This window comes from Nasonia vitripennis, chromosome 2 (assembly GCF_009193385.2).
Source record: "Nasonia vitripennis strain AsymCx chromosome 2, Nvit_psr_1.1, whole genome shotgun sequence".
NCBI lineage: Eukaryota > Metazoa > Arthropoda > Insecta > Hymenoptera > Pteromalidae > Nasonia > Nasonia vitripennis.
The window spans coordinates 9087132-9104775 of record NC_045758.1 but is presented as its reverse complement, the minus strand read 5'-3'; the positions used below and the strand labels follow the sequence as shown (position 1 = coordinate 9104775).

The window sequence follows — 17644 nt, the reverse complement described above, 5'->3', positions numbered from 1 at the left end:
AGCTTCGTCTCGGGACAACGAGAGAGGAATATTGATCTCTGCGGGGTATAAATAAAACTCAATGTAGCGTCAAACGAAGGCGAGTGCGGATCGATACTCGCGGCCGTTTTCCAAAGTCCTCTCGTCATATCTTTTTCGGCCGAGTCGCGGAAAAGCTTTTAGAAGAATATCGCCGCGTATCTGAATCGGCGCGCCAGGATCGGTATCCGACGGTGCGGCTTTTGTTAATAAAAGTTAATTATAGTCATTACGAGCGCGGGGCTTTTAATCGATTTGTCCCGGTTCAACGGCTGCTGATTTCTCGCTATACATCTCGCCGGCGTTCGTTTATGTAAGCTCTTAAGCCAATAACATTCTATTTCAGCGCATCATTTTCCATTTGTCAGTGTAATAACGCGCGGTCTGTAGAGCCGCGGCGATAAAGCCCTCTCCCAGCTCTCTCTCTCTTTCTCTCTCTCTCTCTCTCTCTCTCTCTCTCTCTCTCTCGACAAACGTCGTTTTCACTGCAGTCGATGCGCGTGTGCGGCTGTATAATCACAGTTTAATTAACGCAAAAAATTAAAAAAAAAATGAAACAAATTCCTCAATTCAACAATAAAGCACACGTTCAGCGCTTGAAACAACAGCTCTCGGGTCATCAACACGACTAGAGCTCGGAGCATGCGCATCATTATACACGGCGGCAGTGTCGAAAAGCCGCTTGCAACGAGATATTTAAAATGCAGCAATAATGAGCGCAAGTTAACCAGCTCGCTCTCGAGCGCGAATCTCCGCTGACCCCTCTCTGCTGCTCGAGAGAATCTCAACGCGTCATTAGAGCGAAAAGAGCCGCATAAACATTGCACATCGACGCGGAAGGAGAAAAAGCTCGGAAAATATTGCCGGCGTGATATCGGATATATGGGGAGATTCGCGAAACTCTCGAGGGGCCGAACTAAGGCTTTTGTAACCGAAGCGTTTGTGTTGCAGCGTCGGCGGCGGAGACGACGTCGGAAGAAAGTTTCGAGAATGCGCTGAGCCGCGTGCGACCTTGCCAGGCGCTCGCTCTCTTCTCCAACTTGGATGGGGAGCTGCTGCCGGAGAAGGAGGTGGAGGAACACGATGGAGCCCAGCGTCCTGCTGCCGCTGATCCTCCTAATCGGTGAGTTGGACAAATCTCTCTCGCTTTGCTTTATTTCCAGATGTATACCTACACGTGAATTTGTTTTCTATTGAATGGGAGAAAACAGGGCTCGTACGCGCACCTGGGCATGCGGGGAAAAGTGGACGCGTAAACTCGCTCTCGGTATAAGTGTATAAAAGTTTACCCGAAGTCGAAGCGAAAAAGTCAGCAGCTCGTGTATGCGCTGGCCAGTGTGTAGCTATAGAGGGTAGATACCCTCCCAAGACATAAGCACACAGGGAGCAGAGAAGAAGAAGAATGCTGCATCGCACAAAGAATCGAATCTCCTTGCTTAAACTCTGCGCCTGGTCGTCGCAAGGAAAATAGTCTCTCCCGGAAAAAGAGCGGAGTAGTGGAGCTTTTCGATTCATCGACGCTTGTGTACACTGCACCTCGTCGGCCCGTTCGAATGAAATTCCCTTTTTCTCCGTTCGCCGCGCGACGGCCGGGGACGCGAAAGAGAGAGAAAGGTATTAACGGAAAACGAATTCCACACACACACACACACTGTACATAACGCGACGAGCGCAGCGTAAAAGGGAGAGGGACGTGGAGAGCTGCCAACGACAATGGAGAATTGGCAGCGATCGAACACCTATACACGCGTGTGGGTGGGTGTATGCGGTTTGCCTCTACTCGCGAGCGCAGTGATAGAGAGAGACGCATGGCTAATATTAATTTTTGTCATTTTTCGGAAACAATACAAGGGCGTGGTGTATGTCGCGGTGATTTTCATTTTCATCGAGAGAGAGAGAGAGAGACATATATAATGCGCGGGACGATCGAGGCTGAAAAGCAATCGACGTGACTCGCTCGAAGACTCGCATTGACATGGGAGCAGAATTTGCGGAATGACCCACATAGATCGGCACGTACGATCCTCCGTTTGTGTGTCTATCTTTCTCTCGCTGTACATATGGGTACATCTACATGCACACATACACAGCGAGGCTCTCATCGCTCGGAGCGGCAGCCGTCGAAATTCAATATGGTCGAGTTTCAATCCCTCTGTATTCATTAACGTGTCGAGGCGACGCGTGTAATATTCGCGAGAGGCGATTGATGCTTGTAGCTAGCTCGTCAAAAAGCAGTTTCCCACCTGCCCCTGCCGTGTTCGGGGGTGATTATTGCCTTGCTGCGCGACGTGACCCACTATTGCTCGGCTAACTGTACATCTACTGCGCTGTATCGCTGCTGAATGACTCGTAAACTTGCCGCTTTAATCTCCTGCGTATACGAATTCGAAAATTTTTCCTCCCCGCGATCCAACGTACGCGCCATAACGCCGTTGCATTTCGAGTTAATTATATGGCGCGGCTGTTGCTATCATTATTATTATCATTATATCATTATTGTTTTCGGCCTGATATTTCGCGCTGGGATTTTAGCGCATATAACAGACGCAAGAACGACAAAATTAATTCTGAATACACGTGCGCATACATTTGACGAGCGCGTCAGCGTTAATAACGTATAACAAAGCGCATTCGAAGCTCACCGCACGGGGGCTGGAGAGCGCGTATACGGCGGGAAAGAGAAAAAGCTAATCCGACGTTCAGCGCGCGGTAAAAATCGCCGCGATTTCTCAGGCCCAGCCATAAGCGACTTTTTCTGTATTTCTCTCTCTCTCTCTCTCTCTCTCTCTCTCTCTCTCTCTCTCTCTCTCTCTCTCTCTCTCTCTCTCTAGCAAGAAGCTGCTCTGCGCAACGTCGCTCAGGCTTTTGGACGCGACGGACGTATCCGCAAATCGGCGATAAGGCGACGCGCGCGTATACACGCATATAACTCCAGCGCGCGCGTATCCGACAAAGAGAAACGAACGGGGCAGAGATAAAAGCTGCGCGTCGAAGCGCGAGAGGGAGCTGACACCGGCGGGCGGGAGGAGTGGAAAAAAATGTAGGCGTATACGTGTATATATAGGTTTGTCAGCTCGCGAGTCGGATGACGAGTAATCGATCACGAGCACTCTGCCAACACACTCCTGGCCGCGCGCGCGCAGCTGTACGGGACTGCGCTCCGTATAACTCTCTCATTTCCAATCAGCGCGAGTTCGTCCCGCGCGGCGGATCTGTCGCTCGCAGGAAAAAAATCCTTGTTTATTCGCTGCCAACACACGCGCGCGCGAGCTACGCCCCGGCTGGAAAAACTTGGGATTCGTTTGTGGCTCTGCATTGCAGTCGAGTGTAATACACGGCTCCGCTTTTTTCTGGGTGATTTCGTGACCTTGTATAAGACACGAAGGAGCGCGCCCGATATATTGAAAACAGTATAAAGGGTACATAGCACTGCGGGCTATCGATTCATTCCCAGCAGCTCTCGCAAGATGCGACGAGATCGATGCTTTTTTCCGAGGAGAGCGAGCCCCGAACTAATCGCGTCGCGGAAAAAGTACACGGCTGCACACGGGTCATCGGTTGACCGGCGCGGCAGTGGCGGCATCGCACAGTCCCTCTCTCTGGCCAGCCTCTGTGTGTGTGTCCCTCTATCGATTTCTGCCCGATGGAGTATCGCGATACGTCCTCTGGTCCCCTCCTCCCACTCTCCGCTGCTGACTCTTCCTCCCATCCGTCCTCCCTCTCGCGTACTACCACTACGTGTGCATGTATAGCTCTACGCTCATAAGCACCGGCCATGCGTGCCGTTCTTGTTGATTTTTGCACCGGACGCGCGCAAGCGCGATTTTATTTATCACCCTGGGTGCGGCGCGCGTGAAAGACCGACGGAGACGGATGGATAGTTATAGACGCCAGTGGCGTATTCTACTCGGCTCGGGATTTCCTTTTCCGAAGAGGTCGTCAAAAATAATCAAATGTCATTGTTGAAGCGAAGTCCAATGTTAGCATGAGCGGCCCGAACCGGAAAGTGCCCGTACGCCACCTATCGACGCTATCAGAGACTAGCGGGAAATCGAATTCGACGTTCTGTGACGCGCATTCGATGAACGCGCGGAAAAGGGCCGCTCTTGCTGTGACGCGCACGCGGAGAGTAAATTCGATCAAAGTTCCATTGCCGTTGCGTATGGGTATAGACGGGGAAAGCTCCAAGCTTTATTTTTCGATGGCGGCGTATACGAGAATCAAGGCATCCGGCATTTCGCAGCAAAAACTCGGCTTTGTCGTCGCCGTCGCAGTCGTTCGGAGAAGGCCGTCTTTGACAAATTAAAATCGCGCGAAAACGCGGCGGGAGAAAGAGTTTCAAAGTAACGATGCGCCCAGGCGGGCGAAAAAAGAGAGTCTCATGAACGGAAGCGAGAAAAATGGAAATTCCGCGAGAGGCTGCGCGCGAGTAAGGGTGCGTCCACAATTGAGCATATACGTTAGGCTTTACAAGGTGTTTACGTAGAACATAACGTTTTGAGCAGTACTGCCAATCCACTGTAGCAGACTGCAGTTGAAATGAAGGAACACACCTGCTCAAAATTCAACCTATAAAAATGTTTAAATTTGAATTGTATGGTAATAATCGATACTTATTTGCAAGACATCAATTCGAAATGGCTTTTCTGAAGATTGAAGCAATATATTGTAAACCAAATTTAATGTCAAAACTATGTTCAATTAATTATAAACTATATGCTGGACAAAATTTTAGCATGAGCAAACTTTCAAGTTATTTTAAAATAAAATACGTATGATTCGTCTTTCAGTTTGAAGCTATTAATCGCTTACTTATACAATGAAGAACATAATCATACAATCATTGCCTATGCTATTTAACTAATTATAATAATACAATTTTCATTTGGAAATGTGCGTTATTTATTCTCCATTCCTTTTTTGAGACAGTGGTAGACCTTTTTTTTAATCAGAAACTAATTTATTATAATACATTCTCTTACAACATTTTATAATTTTATTTGAAAAAAGAATTTTACAATTTATTACCATACAATTTAAATTTAAACATTTTTATAGGTTAAATTTTGAGCAGGTGTGTTCCTTCGTTTCAACTGCAGTCTGCTACAGTGGATTGGCAGTACTGCCCAAAACGTTATGTTCTACGTAAACCCCTTGTAAACCCTGACGTATACGTTCAATTGTGGACGCACCCTAAGGGAAAAGAACATTGGCGGCGTGTATCGACGTGTGACACATTCTGACGGCGTTATGCTCGCAGTTGCGCCGGTCTACGTGTGTGTATAACATCGAGCGAACTTTTCTCTTTTTAGCGCTGCGGCTGGAATTCGAAATTAAAATTTATTTATCGATATACGTGCGCTACCGGCTGATTGCAGAATAGAATTATAACAAAAGCGCAGTGAAAACACGCTTGGAAATGAATCCGAGTTTGTTTATTCGCGAAAATAAAAAGAATAAAGTCCTTTGTTGCGTTAGATACGTCAATTCGTGCCCCGCTCGTATATAATAATAAGCAAATAGCGAATAAAGAAAAAGAAGCGCATAAAAAGTATCAGACAGACTGGTACTGCAGGCTGTGTACGGAAAAGCCGGGGAAAAATGAAGTGCGAGGACGTATAAAGTGCAGCGTCGCCGATCGTTTGACGTCCCCCGTTCCCTCGATATTATCCTGCGCGCTCATCAAGCTCGCAACGCAAGCTGTCCTATCTCGCGCGCACTACCGGAAGATTGTGTCGAGGAAGACACGGGCCTTATATACAGCTTACACACACACACACACACACACCCTCTAGCTCCTTCCGACTTCATACAGATGTATACCTATACACACATAAACACACAGCCAGGGACGCAACGTACCGGCGACGTACAAAAAGTGCGCTGCAGATCGCGACGCCCGACTTCCTATTCCGGCTTTACGGCACGACGAGAACGAGCTTCGATCAGGCAGTAAAAATCGCATAAACTGCAGAAGCTAGGCTCCGCACGGAGGGTATAAGGGCCAGCGCGCGGGAGGGAGGGGCTTTATGCTTCCAGGCTTGCATAAATTGTTGCGTTTACGCTGAATTACCCCGGCGAGCGATTATTGTTTCTATCTCCTTCGCGCCGCGTATTTATACATCGTGCGCCTGTTACAAACGGAGAGGAGACAGAGTCGAAAGCGAAAAAGTAGACGACGGGACTCGAACTCGCGGACCCGAGAGTCAGAGACCTGTGCTCTAAGCACTGAGCTAACGTTTACGATACATCCGAAGTGCATGCATCGCAGTACGACTCATCAGCTGCTCGACTCTTATCGCTGACTTCTCTCGCTCCTCGCGTTGCAGACGTGTGCGTCTGTGACAGCCCACTTCGAGGCCGCAAAAAGGAGGCGAGAAGGAATATTTTACGCCGAGTGGCTGACCGAACGTCCTTCGCGCTATACTCGCGCAGCGAATGGAAAACGCTCACTGCAGCTTTACGAGAGTTGTAGCAGCAGCGCGTTATTTTTGACCAAATTGCGAGCGACGTCTTTTACTGTTCCAGTCGCGAGCTGATGCACTTTTCGCTGTTATGTATCATGGATTCGGGGAAATATGATGCTTTAAGCCCGTTACGCAATTTTTTTTTTCATTTGGAGTAAAGCGATAACGGGGGCGGAAGATAAAAAAAATACGCAACGAAAATCGTATTAATTGATACACGCGCGCTAGACCGACAGGAATAATAATTCAATTCCACTCTCGGAGCGAAACGAAAGCCGATTCTCGCTGGTAAATAATTTCGTAGTGGCTGATAAACCCTATACGCGCTGCTCATGAATGAAAAATCTACTATAGACGCGAGATTAACCGGTAATGCCTGCAGCTACCATTTAGTACGAAATGTATTATTATAAAGCGCCGTTGATATAGTTTCGGCTTACGCTGCTTCCCGGAATCGTATTGAAAATTAGGTTCATCGCGACAGACAATTATATATACGCGCGTTGAATAACCAATAGAAATTTTGCCTTCATTAATAACGTCGTTCCACCTATTACCGGGTGAACCGTTGTCTGTACAGGTAAAAAAAACGCTTTATTCAAACAGCAGTGCTAATTGGAAATATCGCTAATTAATGATATACTTAATGCAGCCTTTGCAAAAATAACGATTACCACACTATAATACTGTTTGTGCCGCCGCTGATGCATTGTTGAAGTGGTCACCTGCGATTTACATTTAATATCATCGCGTATGACAGTAGCCAGCGAGTTTAAATTGGCGTTATGCTCAGCGTGCCGTGAAGTTTAACTCGCCGATTTGATGAATTGCAAACACAGTTAACAAAGTTAATACAAATTTTCCTAACCTAAACGCCAGACCGATGTACACAATAATACACCCGCGCAAATCGAGATCCACGCAGAGCCGTATTTAGACAGTATAACAGTAGTGGACGAAGGCGAGCATCAGCGGCAATGAGGCCATAGACGTCCGCGCCGATCGTAAAATGATAAAAGAATTAACGGGCCGAAGTGAGGATAGTCCAGTAGCGCTTGCGGAGATTCGCGCTCGCGCGGTTTACGAGCCTTGACGGTTTTGCATGCGAGCCGTCCATCCGCCACTGTCGATACCATCACCGCCGCTGCGCTATATATAGCTATCCAGAGTGCCACTGTACTATTGCAACTGCAGCTGCCGAGCGAGAGAGGAAGGGAAGAGGAGAGTCTCAGCGCGCAGGGTAACGCAATAACCTTCGATTATTGGTACAGTCGCGCACGGTTATGCGCCGCGCTCGTATATCAAAGCTGCCCCCGCCCCCCCCCCCCCTCGTCAGCCTCGATCCTCGCGTATATATATATATATATCTGGTTCTTGCTTCTGCGAGTCTCAGGTGCGCGTAGAGAGTTTGCGGCTTATTTGGCTGTGCGCGTCGGGATGATGATTTCCGGCGAGACGCGCACTCTGTCTAATTGTTCGGCCTTGTATTAATTACACTTTCTATTATTATACATACACTCCGCCGCTGCGGGGTCGAATCGAAAGGGTAACGAACTCGCGCGTAAGCTTCTTACGTAAGATAATATAATTGGCTTTGTCGTATATGAAGGAGCTACTTTCCAAAGCGCTGGCGCATTAGCATTCGAACAATGATCAAACCGTCGGACTGCAGTAGTTCGAGATTAATTCATGCGGGTCTGCTTAGGGATTGTAACATAAGGTCTATATGTAGGTTGCGGTATATAGGCTTCGGAGGTATATATATACACACACACACACACACACACACACACACACACACACACACACACACACACACACACGCTCATAGAAGACGCGATCTGACGGATCGATGTAATTAGCGCGGTCATTAAATCAATTGACGGCATTTCCTCTACTCCAAAACAATGGCTCTCTCTGATGCAGCGAAAATCCTGATGAATAGTGTACACGTAATCTCCGCCCGTAGCAAAGCTCACGCACAAAAGAGAGACTCTCCTCTCGACAAAGGCTTGACGCAGTAGGCTGATATAAACTCTTCCGAAGTTTGCCGAGAGGCTCAGCGCGAAAAGAGCCCGTGCATACCGCCATATCAACGAGAGTCGTAAGTCGAAGAGCTAATTCTCTCTCCGAAGCTGGCTACTATATGCAAGGGACTCGCCGGCTGAGGTATATATATATATATATATATATATATATATATATACGCTAGCTGCATTTCCATCGAATTCGCCGATGACCTGGTCCTCCTCCGCGCCCTCTCTCTCCGCACTGTCCGACTGATGCAGGTTCGTTTCCCTATATTCGGCCGCACTCGCGCCCCGATATAATCGGCTTAAAGCCGCAGCCTCTGACGGACTTGATCCTGAGAGCCCTCCTCCTGCAGGCCTCCGATATCTCCGCTGCGAGTACATACACTATACACAGCGATAGTCCTGTATCCTACACAGCCGATGGAACGGGATAAAAGTCTAGGCGGCTCTGATTTTCCTGGATTTATGCGTGCGTCCCGGGCAAACAGTCGCAAAGCCTGTGCACACGTATCCTAACAGGCCACAGCATCAGAGCGGATATATACGACGATGCAGTGCATAGGGAGAGAGATGCGCGTCGTGTGTGTGTGTGTTTGCGCGCGAATAAACATATCGTCTATCAATTGCGTGTGAAATGTTTCGCTCGAGCATATAGCTTTCAGCCTATAATGTATATGCGGCCGATTAATTTGGCTCGCGTACTCCCTCCCCCCCCCCCCCCCGGCGGGCTATACTGGCCTCGCGGAAATTCATTACATTTAATTGAAGAAAATCTAATGCCGCGCGATAATTCGATCACGTGCGGCGAGTGCTGTGTACTATACGCTAATAGATAATTACATACGCTGAGCCGCTGCTGAATCCGATGTAAAAAGTAACCGCGTTATCGCACGGTAATCGCGCGTAATACCTCGGCGTTGTAGTAGATTCTGTCCTCGCCAAACGTCACAGGATAGTACTCGCACACATCCAACATACAGATTCATCCGCGTCTTCGAGCAGCGCATGGCGTAAAGGAGGAGAAGCGAAGGAAAAAGTAGCCGAAGCTGTTAGGAAAATAATTGACACTAATGGGATTGAAACTCGTCGCGTCGCGCGACATCATTAATTACGTCAGGTGGCCGAAGCGCAATAAGCCACAAAATTCATAGGAGCACACCGATCGCGTCCTCATCAATATCACTGAAACGAGCTCGGACTTCGCGAATCATTTGTCAGCGTCGAGCTGCACGCAGACGACAGCCGCTAGAATTCTCGAGGCCAGAAAAGGCCATAGCTCGCAATAACGAGACTCCGGGACGCGAGAGCAACAGCTATATGTATATACGCGTACCTATACACACGACGCGAGAGAGAGAGAGAGAGAGAGAGAGAGAGAGAGAGAGAGAGAGAAAAAAGAGTCGGAGACACTCGGGAGAGACGTCGCCCGCGGGCCGACACCCCAGAAGAATGACGCCCCGGCGCGAGAAGGTGAGAAAGGGCTTTTTTTTATTTAATTACCGAGATGTACGGGCTCAAAGGCCCCTTCGTTCTCTTCTTCCGCGTTTCTTCCTCCTCGCTGTTCTTAGGCTGCTGCGCGCTTGTATTTTCCACCGCGTAAATATGCGTATACTGCGATGTTATACAGAGCACGATTTGGAGTTTTTATACGATACGACCTCCTTCGCGGATTAATCGTGTCCTTCTTCCGCGCCACTCGAGCCGGCCTTTGACTGGAGGGGAGAATACACGGATATAGGCATATAGCCGTATTATATTACGCGGTGCGCTCGCTCGAGAAAAGTCCGTTTGCACAGTCCGCTGTGGGATTCGTTTTTTGCCGATCCAGACGTCTCACGGCAGTCGCTTCGGTCGGGCAAGTTTAATCAGTGTAATTGATACAAAAAGCCGGCGGAAATTAGGAATATAACGAACGCTTATTCGACTCTTCGGGGCGGATCAAAGCGTCGTCGTAAAGTATTCGGAATTGTTTGACTGGTGTAATTAAGGGGGTGTATCTACAGAATAGCGGGTGATTTGCTTCCAACTAATTCTCATAATGATTATTTTCGCGCGGGAAATTCGAATTTTCGAAGACCCAATTTTCACCGAGTCTAGACTCGAGCTTGCATATATTTCCATGCCGCAATATTGACTCGCGAGCGTCCCTACCTCTCGTATAACTTTTACATTAAACACTCGGCAGCGACTTTAAGAAATGTTCCGCTTATTTGAATACCTCGTCTACTCTTGTTTCGCCGTCCAATTGTGCTATTTAAATAAACAAGTAGCTCTGCACTTTGTATGCCTTATTACGCGAAAAACTTTCTCCAAGCGACGGGATTCGTTATAAGGCTTTGCATCTCAATTGAGCCGCAAATATACAGGTATATAATTTTAAATTAGACGATTCGCCGCGTTACAAGCCGCAACTCGGCTGAAAAGTCGACAAGGGACACGTTTGAAAATATCGATCCTTCGATAATCTGTATAATCAAGCCGCAACGACGCGGCTGCAGCGCTTCCTCCTGCTAATGACGTCTAACGACTCGAGGATGGCTCGTACCGCGCCGCCTGGGCCCGCTTCTTTTCTTGCTTCTCGTTAGCGCGAGGCCGGAAAACTTGCACCGCTATACTGCCTCTCGCGACGAATCAAGGCAAATCTGCGGTTCGTCGTTGCTCGTCTCCGTAGAGAATTGTTTCGTCGACTCTTGATCCCCATATATTCGCCCCATATATATGCCTACACTCTTATCAGAGCTGCTTTGCAATTCAAAGGCACTTATATTTAAATCCGCGGAAAGAATGTTGCCCTCGTCGCGGTACCTCTGAATTAAGCTCGCATAATCATCTCAGCCGCACAAAGCACACACATAGCGATGAAAAAGGACGAGCCCTCAGCTCCTCGAGTCTGGAAAAATATTTATGCGGCGGCTGGCCGATTGAGCTTCTGATGACAAACCTCTTCAGGAGTGTGTATAGTGACAAAGACCGCGCGAGCGTATAGACACGCATACAAAGCCGCAGCAGCAAATACGGGGAACGAACGAACATCGCATCTGCAGGCGTGTGCGCCGCGGAGACGGGAAACAAAAAGTGTATATATACGTATATATAGGGGCGGAGATGCGCTTGCAATAAAAAACTTATTACCCAGAGCTCGCTTACTTCTAGCTTTTACTTCTTTTGCTCGTTCTTCTCTCCGACTTCTATACCGGCCGCGCGCTACTGGTCCTGGTAAATATTTGACTGGCCTCCGGACCGCTTATGAGGAAGCTCGCCGTCTGCGCGCAGCTTCTCACCCGCGACTTTTCTGTTTCTACGACTCTTTGCCTCGGCCACTCGAAACGACGGGGAAGAAGAGAGAGAGAGACAGAAAGAGAGAGAGAGAGAGAGAGAGAGAGAGAGAGAGAGAGAGAGAGAGAAAAGCGCGCCGGCCTTTGAACTTTTTTCTGCTCTGCTGCGACTCGTTTGCCTTCCTGTGAACTATATACTGTCCCCCCCTCTCTCTCTCTCTCTGCGCTCGCGGTTTCTGTTTTTCTTTTGCCCCTTTCTTCGCAATTCCCGGGATTTCGCTATCCGCATAGACGGTAATAATAACGCCGGGGGGATGTTAATTGAGGCGCATTCGCTGATGACGTGATTATTGAGAAATATCGCGGATAAAGGAGCTTATATTGCGAGTTATCGGTACGTATCAAAGGGTGGCTCTTTGTCGGTGAAATCCGATCGGCGCGTCGCAGTCGGAAGGATAATTAGCTCTTCGATGTATGAATGCTTCGAATGTATTTTTACGTATAAAGCAAGCTTTGTCACAGGAAGCTATTTTCGCGCAACGCAGAGTCTTAAATTAAGAAAGCCGACACGCTTATAAAGACGCTGACACACTTCTCCCGAGTTAATTTCAGCCCCCAGCGACGATGCGCGTGCTCATTTTTTATTTAATAAACAGCTCGACTCGACTGACGTGTAAACAAAAGTTCCAATCCCTGCATTTTTCAAAACTCCCCAATGAAAAATTCTGCCTTCCGTTGTGTACGCGCGGTATATCCGAAAAAAAATTCGGATTGCCATAGCTGTTCCACCCATCCCCTAGCGCGAATAAAAAAAGAATCGAACACCGTGCAGAATAAATATTTCGAAGCCCATAAAAAAGCGTCCTCCGCACAAAGTACCTCGTGTAGCCTCGGTATTCAAACATCCATTCGAAAGCCTCTTCCCATTGACAGCAGCGCACTCTATATCCCTGGGAGATTTTTCCCTCTCTTGACGTGCGCGACGCGGCGAAAAAAGAGACTCGTCGCGCGCTCGCATCAACGTCATGCAAGCTCGAGCTTTATACACCGCGTAGGGACAGTCCACTTCCGGCTCTGCCCTTATCTACGTACAGCCATCGCGATAGCGTGTACTGCACGCGGCCGATGTTTGCCCGGGACTCGCAATTATGCAATCGCGAGGATCACGCAGCCGGGCTTTGTCTCTCTCTCTCTCTCTCTCTCTCTCTCTCTCTCTCTCTCTCTCTCTCTCTCTCTCTCTCTCTCTCTCTCCGCTGGCATCAATCCCTTAATGATCCATCCCGCATTCGACGCGAGGAGAGAGCAGAGGAGGGAAAAAAAGCGTTGACAGATAGGAGTCCCCCCGTCGAACAATTGCGCACGCGGGGCGATGGTTGATCAAGAATCGAAGAGAAAGATATCGGCCGTATTGTTGACTAGTACGCATTGTTCAGGCGCGCCCGCGCCTACCCCTACGTGTGTCAGAGGGAGAGAGAAGCCGGGCGGCAATCATTGTTTCTGCTGCGAGCGCGTGTGTGAGCGTCGCGCGGCATTGTTTTAATAAATGCCGAGCTATTGTGTGTATACACTGCTTATCGGGCCTATACGAGACTCGTTCGATTCGTTTCGTCTTATCGCGGAGATTCTTTTTTATGCATCTTTCTTTTAATACGATTTAATTATTCTAACGCGCCGTCGTACATTGCATTAAACGCAGCGGATTTCGGCAGCGAGCTTCGCGCACGTCGCCGTGGATAATTGTGACCGCGAGTTATCGCACGTGACCGAGAATGACGATGAGGAGTCAGCAGTGGAGATTGCAGCTCTCTGCGGGGCCGCTGCTGGGGGGAGAATATACGAGTAGGATGCATGATGCTTTATGACCCGTAACCGCGAGGAATATGACCAATTAAGGAAGTTGCAAGTTGGATTGTCGAGCAGAGGAGGCGTATGCTGCTGCTGCCGTTGCGGGTATTTGATTAAAATTTAAGCGTCGAATCCGCGACGAGCGCGAGGGGCTTATTGTTTTCCATTTCATTACCATAATAATCTTGATAATTGCCTCTGGCTCTAAAACTTCCCACATACCCGTGCGCTCTACTCGACTCTGAAAACTATATGGAGGACATAATCGCGGGGGAGTTTCGAAATCCGCGGCCGTCATCGCTAATTGGGATATTCTATTTCTCGATACATTCGAGCAGTCGTCGAAAGCACGCGCCGACGAAAACGGAGCTGTGCCACGCGTTGATGCTCTCGAGGATGAGGAGGAGGTGGTGGTACAGAGCCCCTGTGTCTCTCGCTCTCTCACTCGAGTTGCGCGTGTACACACACGAGGCCGTGCGTGATTGATGGTGCGTGGGCGGGTGTCTCGTGTAGCCTCGCGCGCGCGCGCGCACACACACGCGTATACGTATCCGTATAGAGAGTGCACGGCCGCGCAGGGGGTGAGTCGAGCAGGCGGCCGAGGACCTGGCAGGCGGTCTCGAGTGTCTTGTCAATATGTATAGTGTCATCGATGTCTCTCCAACGGACGACTATCTCTCTCTCTCTCTCTCTCTCTCTCTCTCACTCGCTTCGGCGCGCCGCGGCGCAGGCATGTATATATAGCTTGATCTCGCTCTGCATCGCCAGCAGTATACAGCGCGGACGGGCTACGGGCATTAAGCCGAGGCTACACGAGCTGCGCTCGTATTCCGCTTGTCCTTCTCTCTCTCTCTCTCTCTCTCTCTCTCTCTCTCACACACACACACTCTCGCGCGCGGCTCTTATCGTATCGACGGCAACGGCGCAGCGCCAGCCGAGATTATCGGCCCTCTCTATCGACGAGAGAGAGAGAGAGACGCTAAATAATTCACTGCGCGCGAGACCGTTCGCTGCAACTAGACCTCCGGGATTTTATCCCGTGACGAGCTGTGTGTATGTGGGTAAAACCAGTACCGCTCCACGGCAAGAAGAAATTGTTACGCACAGCCGATTGCCGTCTTGATTCGCCCTCATTATATTTGTATATATATATATATATATATATACAGATACAGCATGCTATACAGCATTAAAAGTCGATAGCTCGCGATCGCGAAAACTCATCAATTTCGGCTTTCGCGAGACTGTTCGCTATTTTTTTTTTTCGGCTTATATTTTCGAGTCGATTCGTTGCGGTTGCCGTTGCTCGCGTGATTGATGCGTGCAAGCGTAGAGTGAAAAATTATCTGATCAATTATCGTCGTCGCTGATGCTATCTCTTTTTAATTGCCGTGAAATTTTTCCTCGTGTGTACAATATTTCGTTATTCGAAAACAGCATCAGTTGAAAAATTCAACCGCAAAACCCACCGCGATATTGTTTTTCATTCGCGTGCTTGCGATTCTCATTTCCCGCGAATGTAATTTTCTCTCTGTCGTCGACCCGCCGGTACTACACTTTTCTTTCCCTGTGAATGTATATATATACGTATACGTTCAGTTCGAGTTCTACGGAGTCCAACAATACGGCTTCCGCGTCTCTTCGCTCTCAAAGCCTCTCTCTCGGTCTCGGCGATTTTTCCAAATGAAGCCCATTCAAATTTTCCGACCAAGCGGATGCGGACGAGTAATGAGATAGAAATCAAATTGTAAGAATAGCCGCAGAAAAGTCGATCCGGGACGAGATTGCCTTCTACTGCAGCGACTGTAGCGCAAATTGGCGTACCGCTCTGTAAGTATAGTAGGTTCTGGAAAGTGAAGACAGGTGGCGCATAGGCACTCGAACGTTTTCCACGTCAGAATTAGCGCGTCGAATGTACATATAGCGGTGCAGTGCTGCACCTGTATAGTATGCTAAAACTGCCTTCGGACGCTCATCCTATAACTGCCTGTGCTTAAACATTTCTTTATTAAAGTACATTATTCAGACTATATTTTTGTGTACACGCAGACGGACAGGCAAACGGACTCGTGTATATCCATTCGTCGTCCACCTTTCAAATCTCGCGCGTATATATACGTACAGCGCGCACGTGCGCTCTTCTAAGGGGTCGCGCGCTGCAATTAATAATGTCGCGATGAATGTCGGAAATGTTCTTTCAATCTGCCGCTACCTCTGTCTCTCTTGTATTGCAAAGAGAGCTCGCTCACCTCCGCAGCAGCGCTGGGTATATACATCGCGGGCTGCACTGATATGCCTCGTGTACGTATGGAGGATCTCGTATACGCGCGTATAATCTGTCCGAGGCGCTAATTATGTATGCGCTCTCGCGTGAGCGCTAACGAACTCTGAATAAAAATATGCGCGCGCGAGTCGAGTCGCCAGGCTGCTGATGCTATTCGCGTCGTCTTCCGCGAGTGCAGCTCGAACTTTTTAATTATGCGCGTCGCACTTTTTATACGTTTATTATACTGCATCGAAGTAAATATCGTAACGAGGTGAAAAGAGAGAGTGACGTTTGGAAATTCGCGTATCGGCGTTTTATTACTGCTACGGCTCATGTGTCTTCGGAGTTTTGCGCGTTTTCAGAGTGAATATGTTTGCGTACAAAACACACACAGCGCGTAGAGTGAAAAGTTTGTTCTTGCAGTATTAAATTTGACAGCCGGTTCGAAGCGAAAAGTGCTCTCTCCGCCGCGTGTACAATACACACGAAGCCCCCGAGCTTTGACGCTGAACTATTTAAATGTGTCAAAAGCACACTTTTTCGGGGCATTGACGGGCCGAATATCGCGCAGAGCTGGCAATACGTCACCCGTTGATATACAGCTCTTTCCGGTCGCGTCCAAAAAAAAGTATCTTTTTTTTCACCTCGCCTATGTATACCAGTAGAGAAAGAACAAACCACGCGATGATTCTACGACGCGAACGAGCGGATAAAAATTACAGGGCAACGCAAACACCTACATATACTCGACAGATCTCTTGCGTGCGTCGAGACGAGAGTATATAAAAAGTCAATTGCGACGACTTTTTCGCCTGCCCATCAACTCCCTCGTAATTCACAATGAAAAAAAAAGTCGTCGCGCGACAAAAAAAAAGAAGGAAGGCTTGCTCACGGCCCCTTAAAATTACGCTAATGAGCGCAATTTAGCCCCTATATCTCTCGTTCATTTTAATACGGGACGAGCGGGCGAAGAGCCTCTCATTCGCGCGCGCGGCAAAGTAGGCGCGCATTGTTAATTACAACGGCGACGACGATCCGGCTGAATGACAGCTCTCTGGCTTTTTCATCCTCGAAGAAAAAAGCTCACCCTTTCTCGGCCTCCTCCTCGTCGAAGATGCAAATGCCTCGCTCGCCCCTCTCGGCCTACATAGGTGTATACCGGAGCCGCATCTACAGAGAGCTGGCAAAAATCCGACGACGCGAGAAAACTGCAAGGGAGCAGCCAAGATCGTTATCAGTTGTAAATCGTCATTACGCGGCCGCCGGCGACGGAGGCAATCGTCGGGCCATTCACGTGTGCAGCTTTGAAAAGGGCGCGCCGAGAGAGCTTTTCAGAGCGCGCGAGCTTGCAGCAAGGAGACATAAAAGGGAGTCGTCGTCGTCGTCGCGGGTTGCTTAGGTGCTTTTTCGCGTCGAGGATGTATAAACGAAATCGCGAGCTTGCGGCTTTCATCGGAATGTGCTTGCGAGACAGTCCTGCGCGTAGCCACAGCGACGTCGCCGGCGACCGATAATAGAGCGAGCGGCCCGAGTAATTAGAAATTATTGCCCCGGCCGCATCCCCGCAACTAGCTCGAGTTGCTACTGTATACACCGACTGTGTACACCATGGCGGAGAGGGAAAATCGAGCGAGCGAGAGCCGTATACCGTCGCGGGGACGGAAATAAATACTCAACAGCGGCGGCGAATGAAAGCTTCTTTTCACGGGAGAATATAATTGCCAGAAAAATAAACGATCG

General features: G+C 48.8%; 1 protein-coding gene across 1 annotated transcript in view; it reads left to right on the top strand.

Annotated features, from left to right (window-relative positions):
* Positions 1-17644, top strand: part of LOC100117404 (Down syndrome cell adhesion molecule-like protein Dscam2) — an 89493-nt gene that overhangs the window by 37822 nt on the left and 34027 nt on the right. Inside the window, 1 exon segment of the mRNA XM_008209770.3 lies at positions 970-1141. Coding sequence (XP_008207992.2) covers positions 1063-1141 — 79 coding nt within the window. The 5' untranslated portion in view covers positions 970-1062.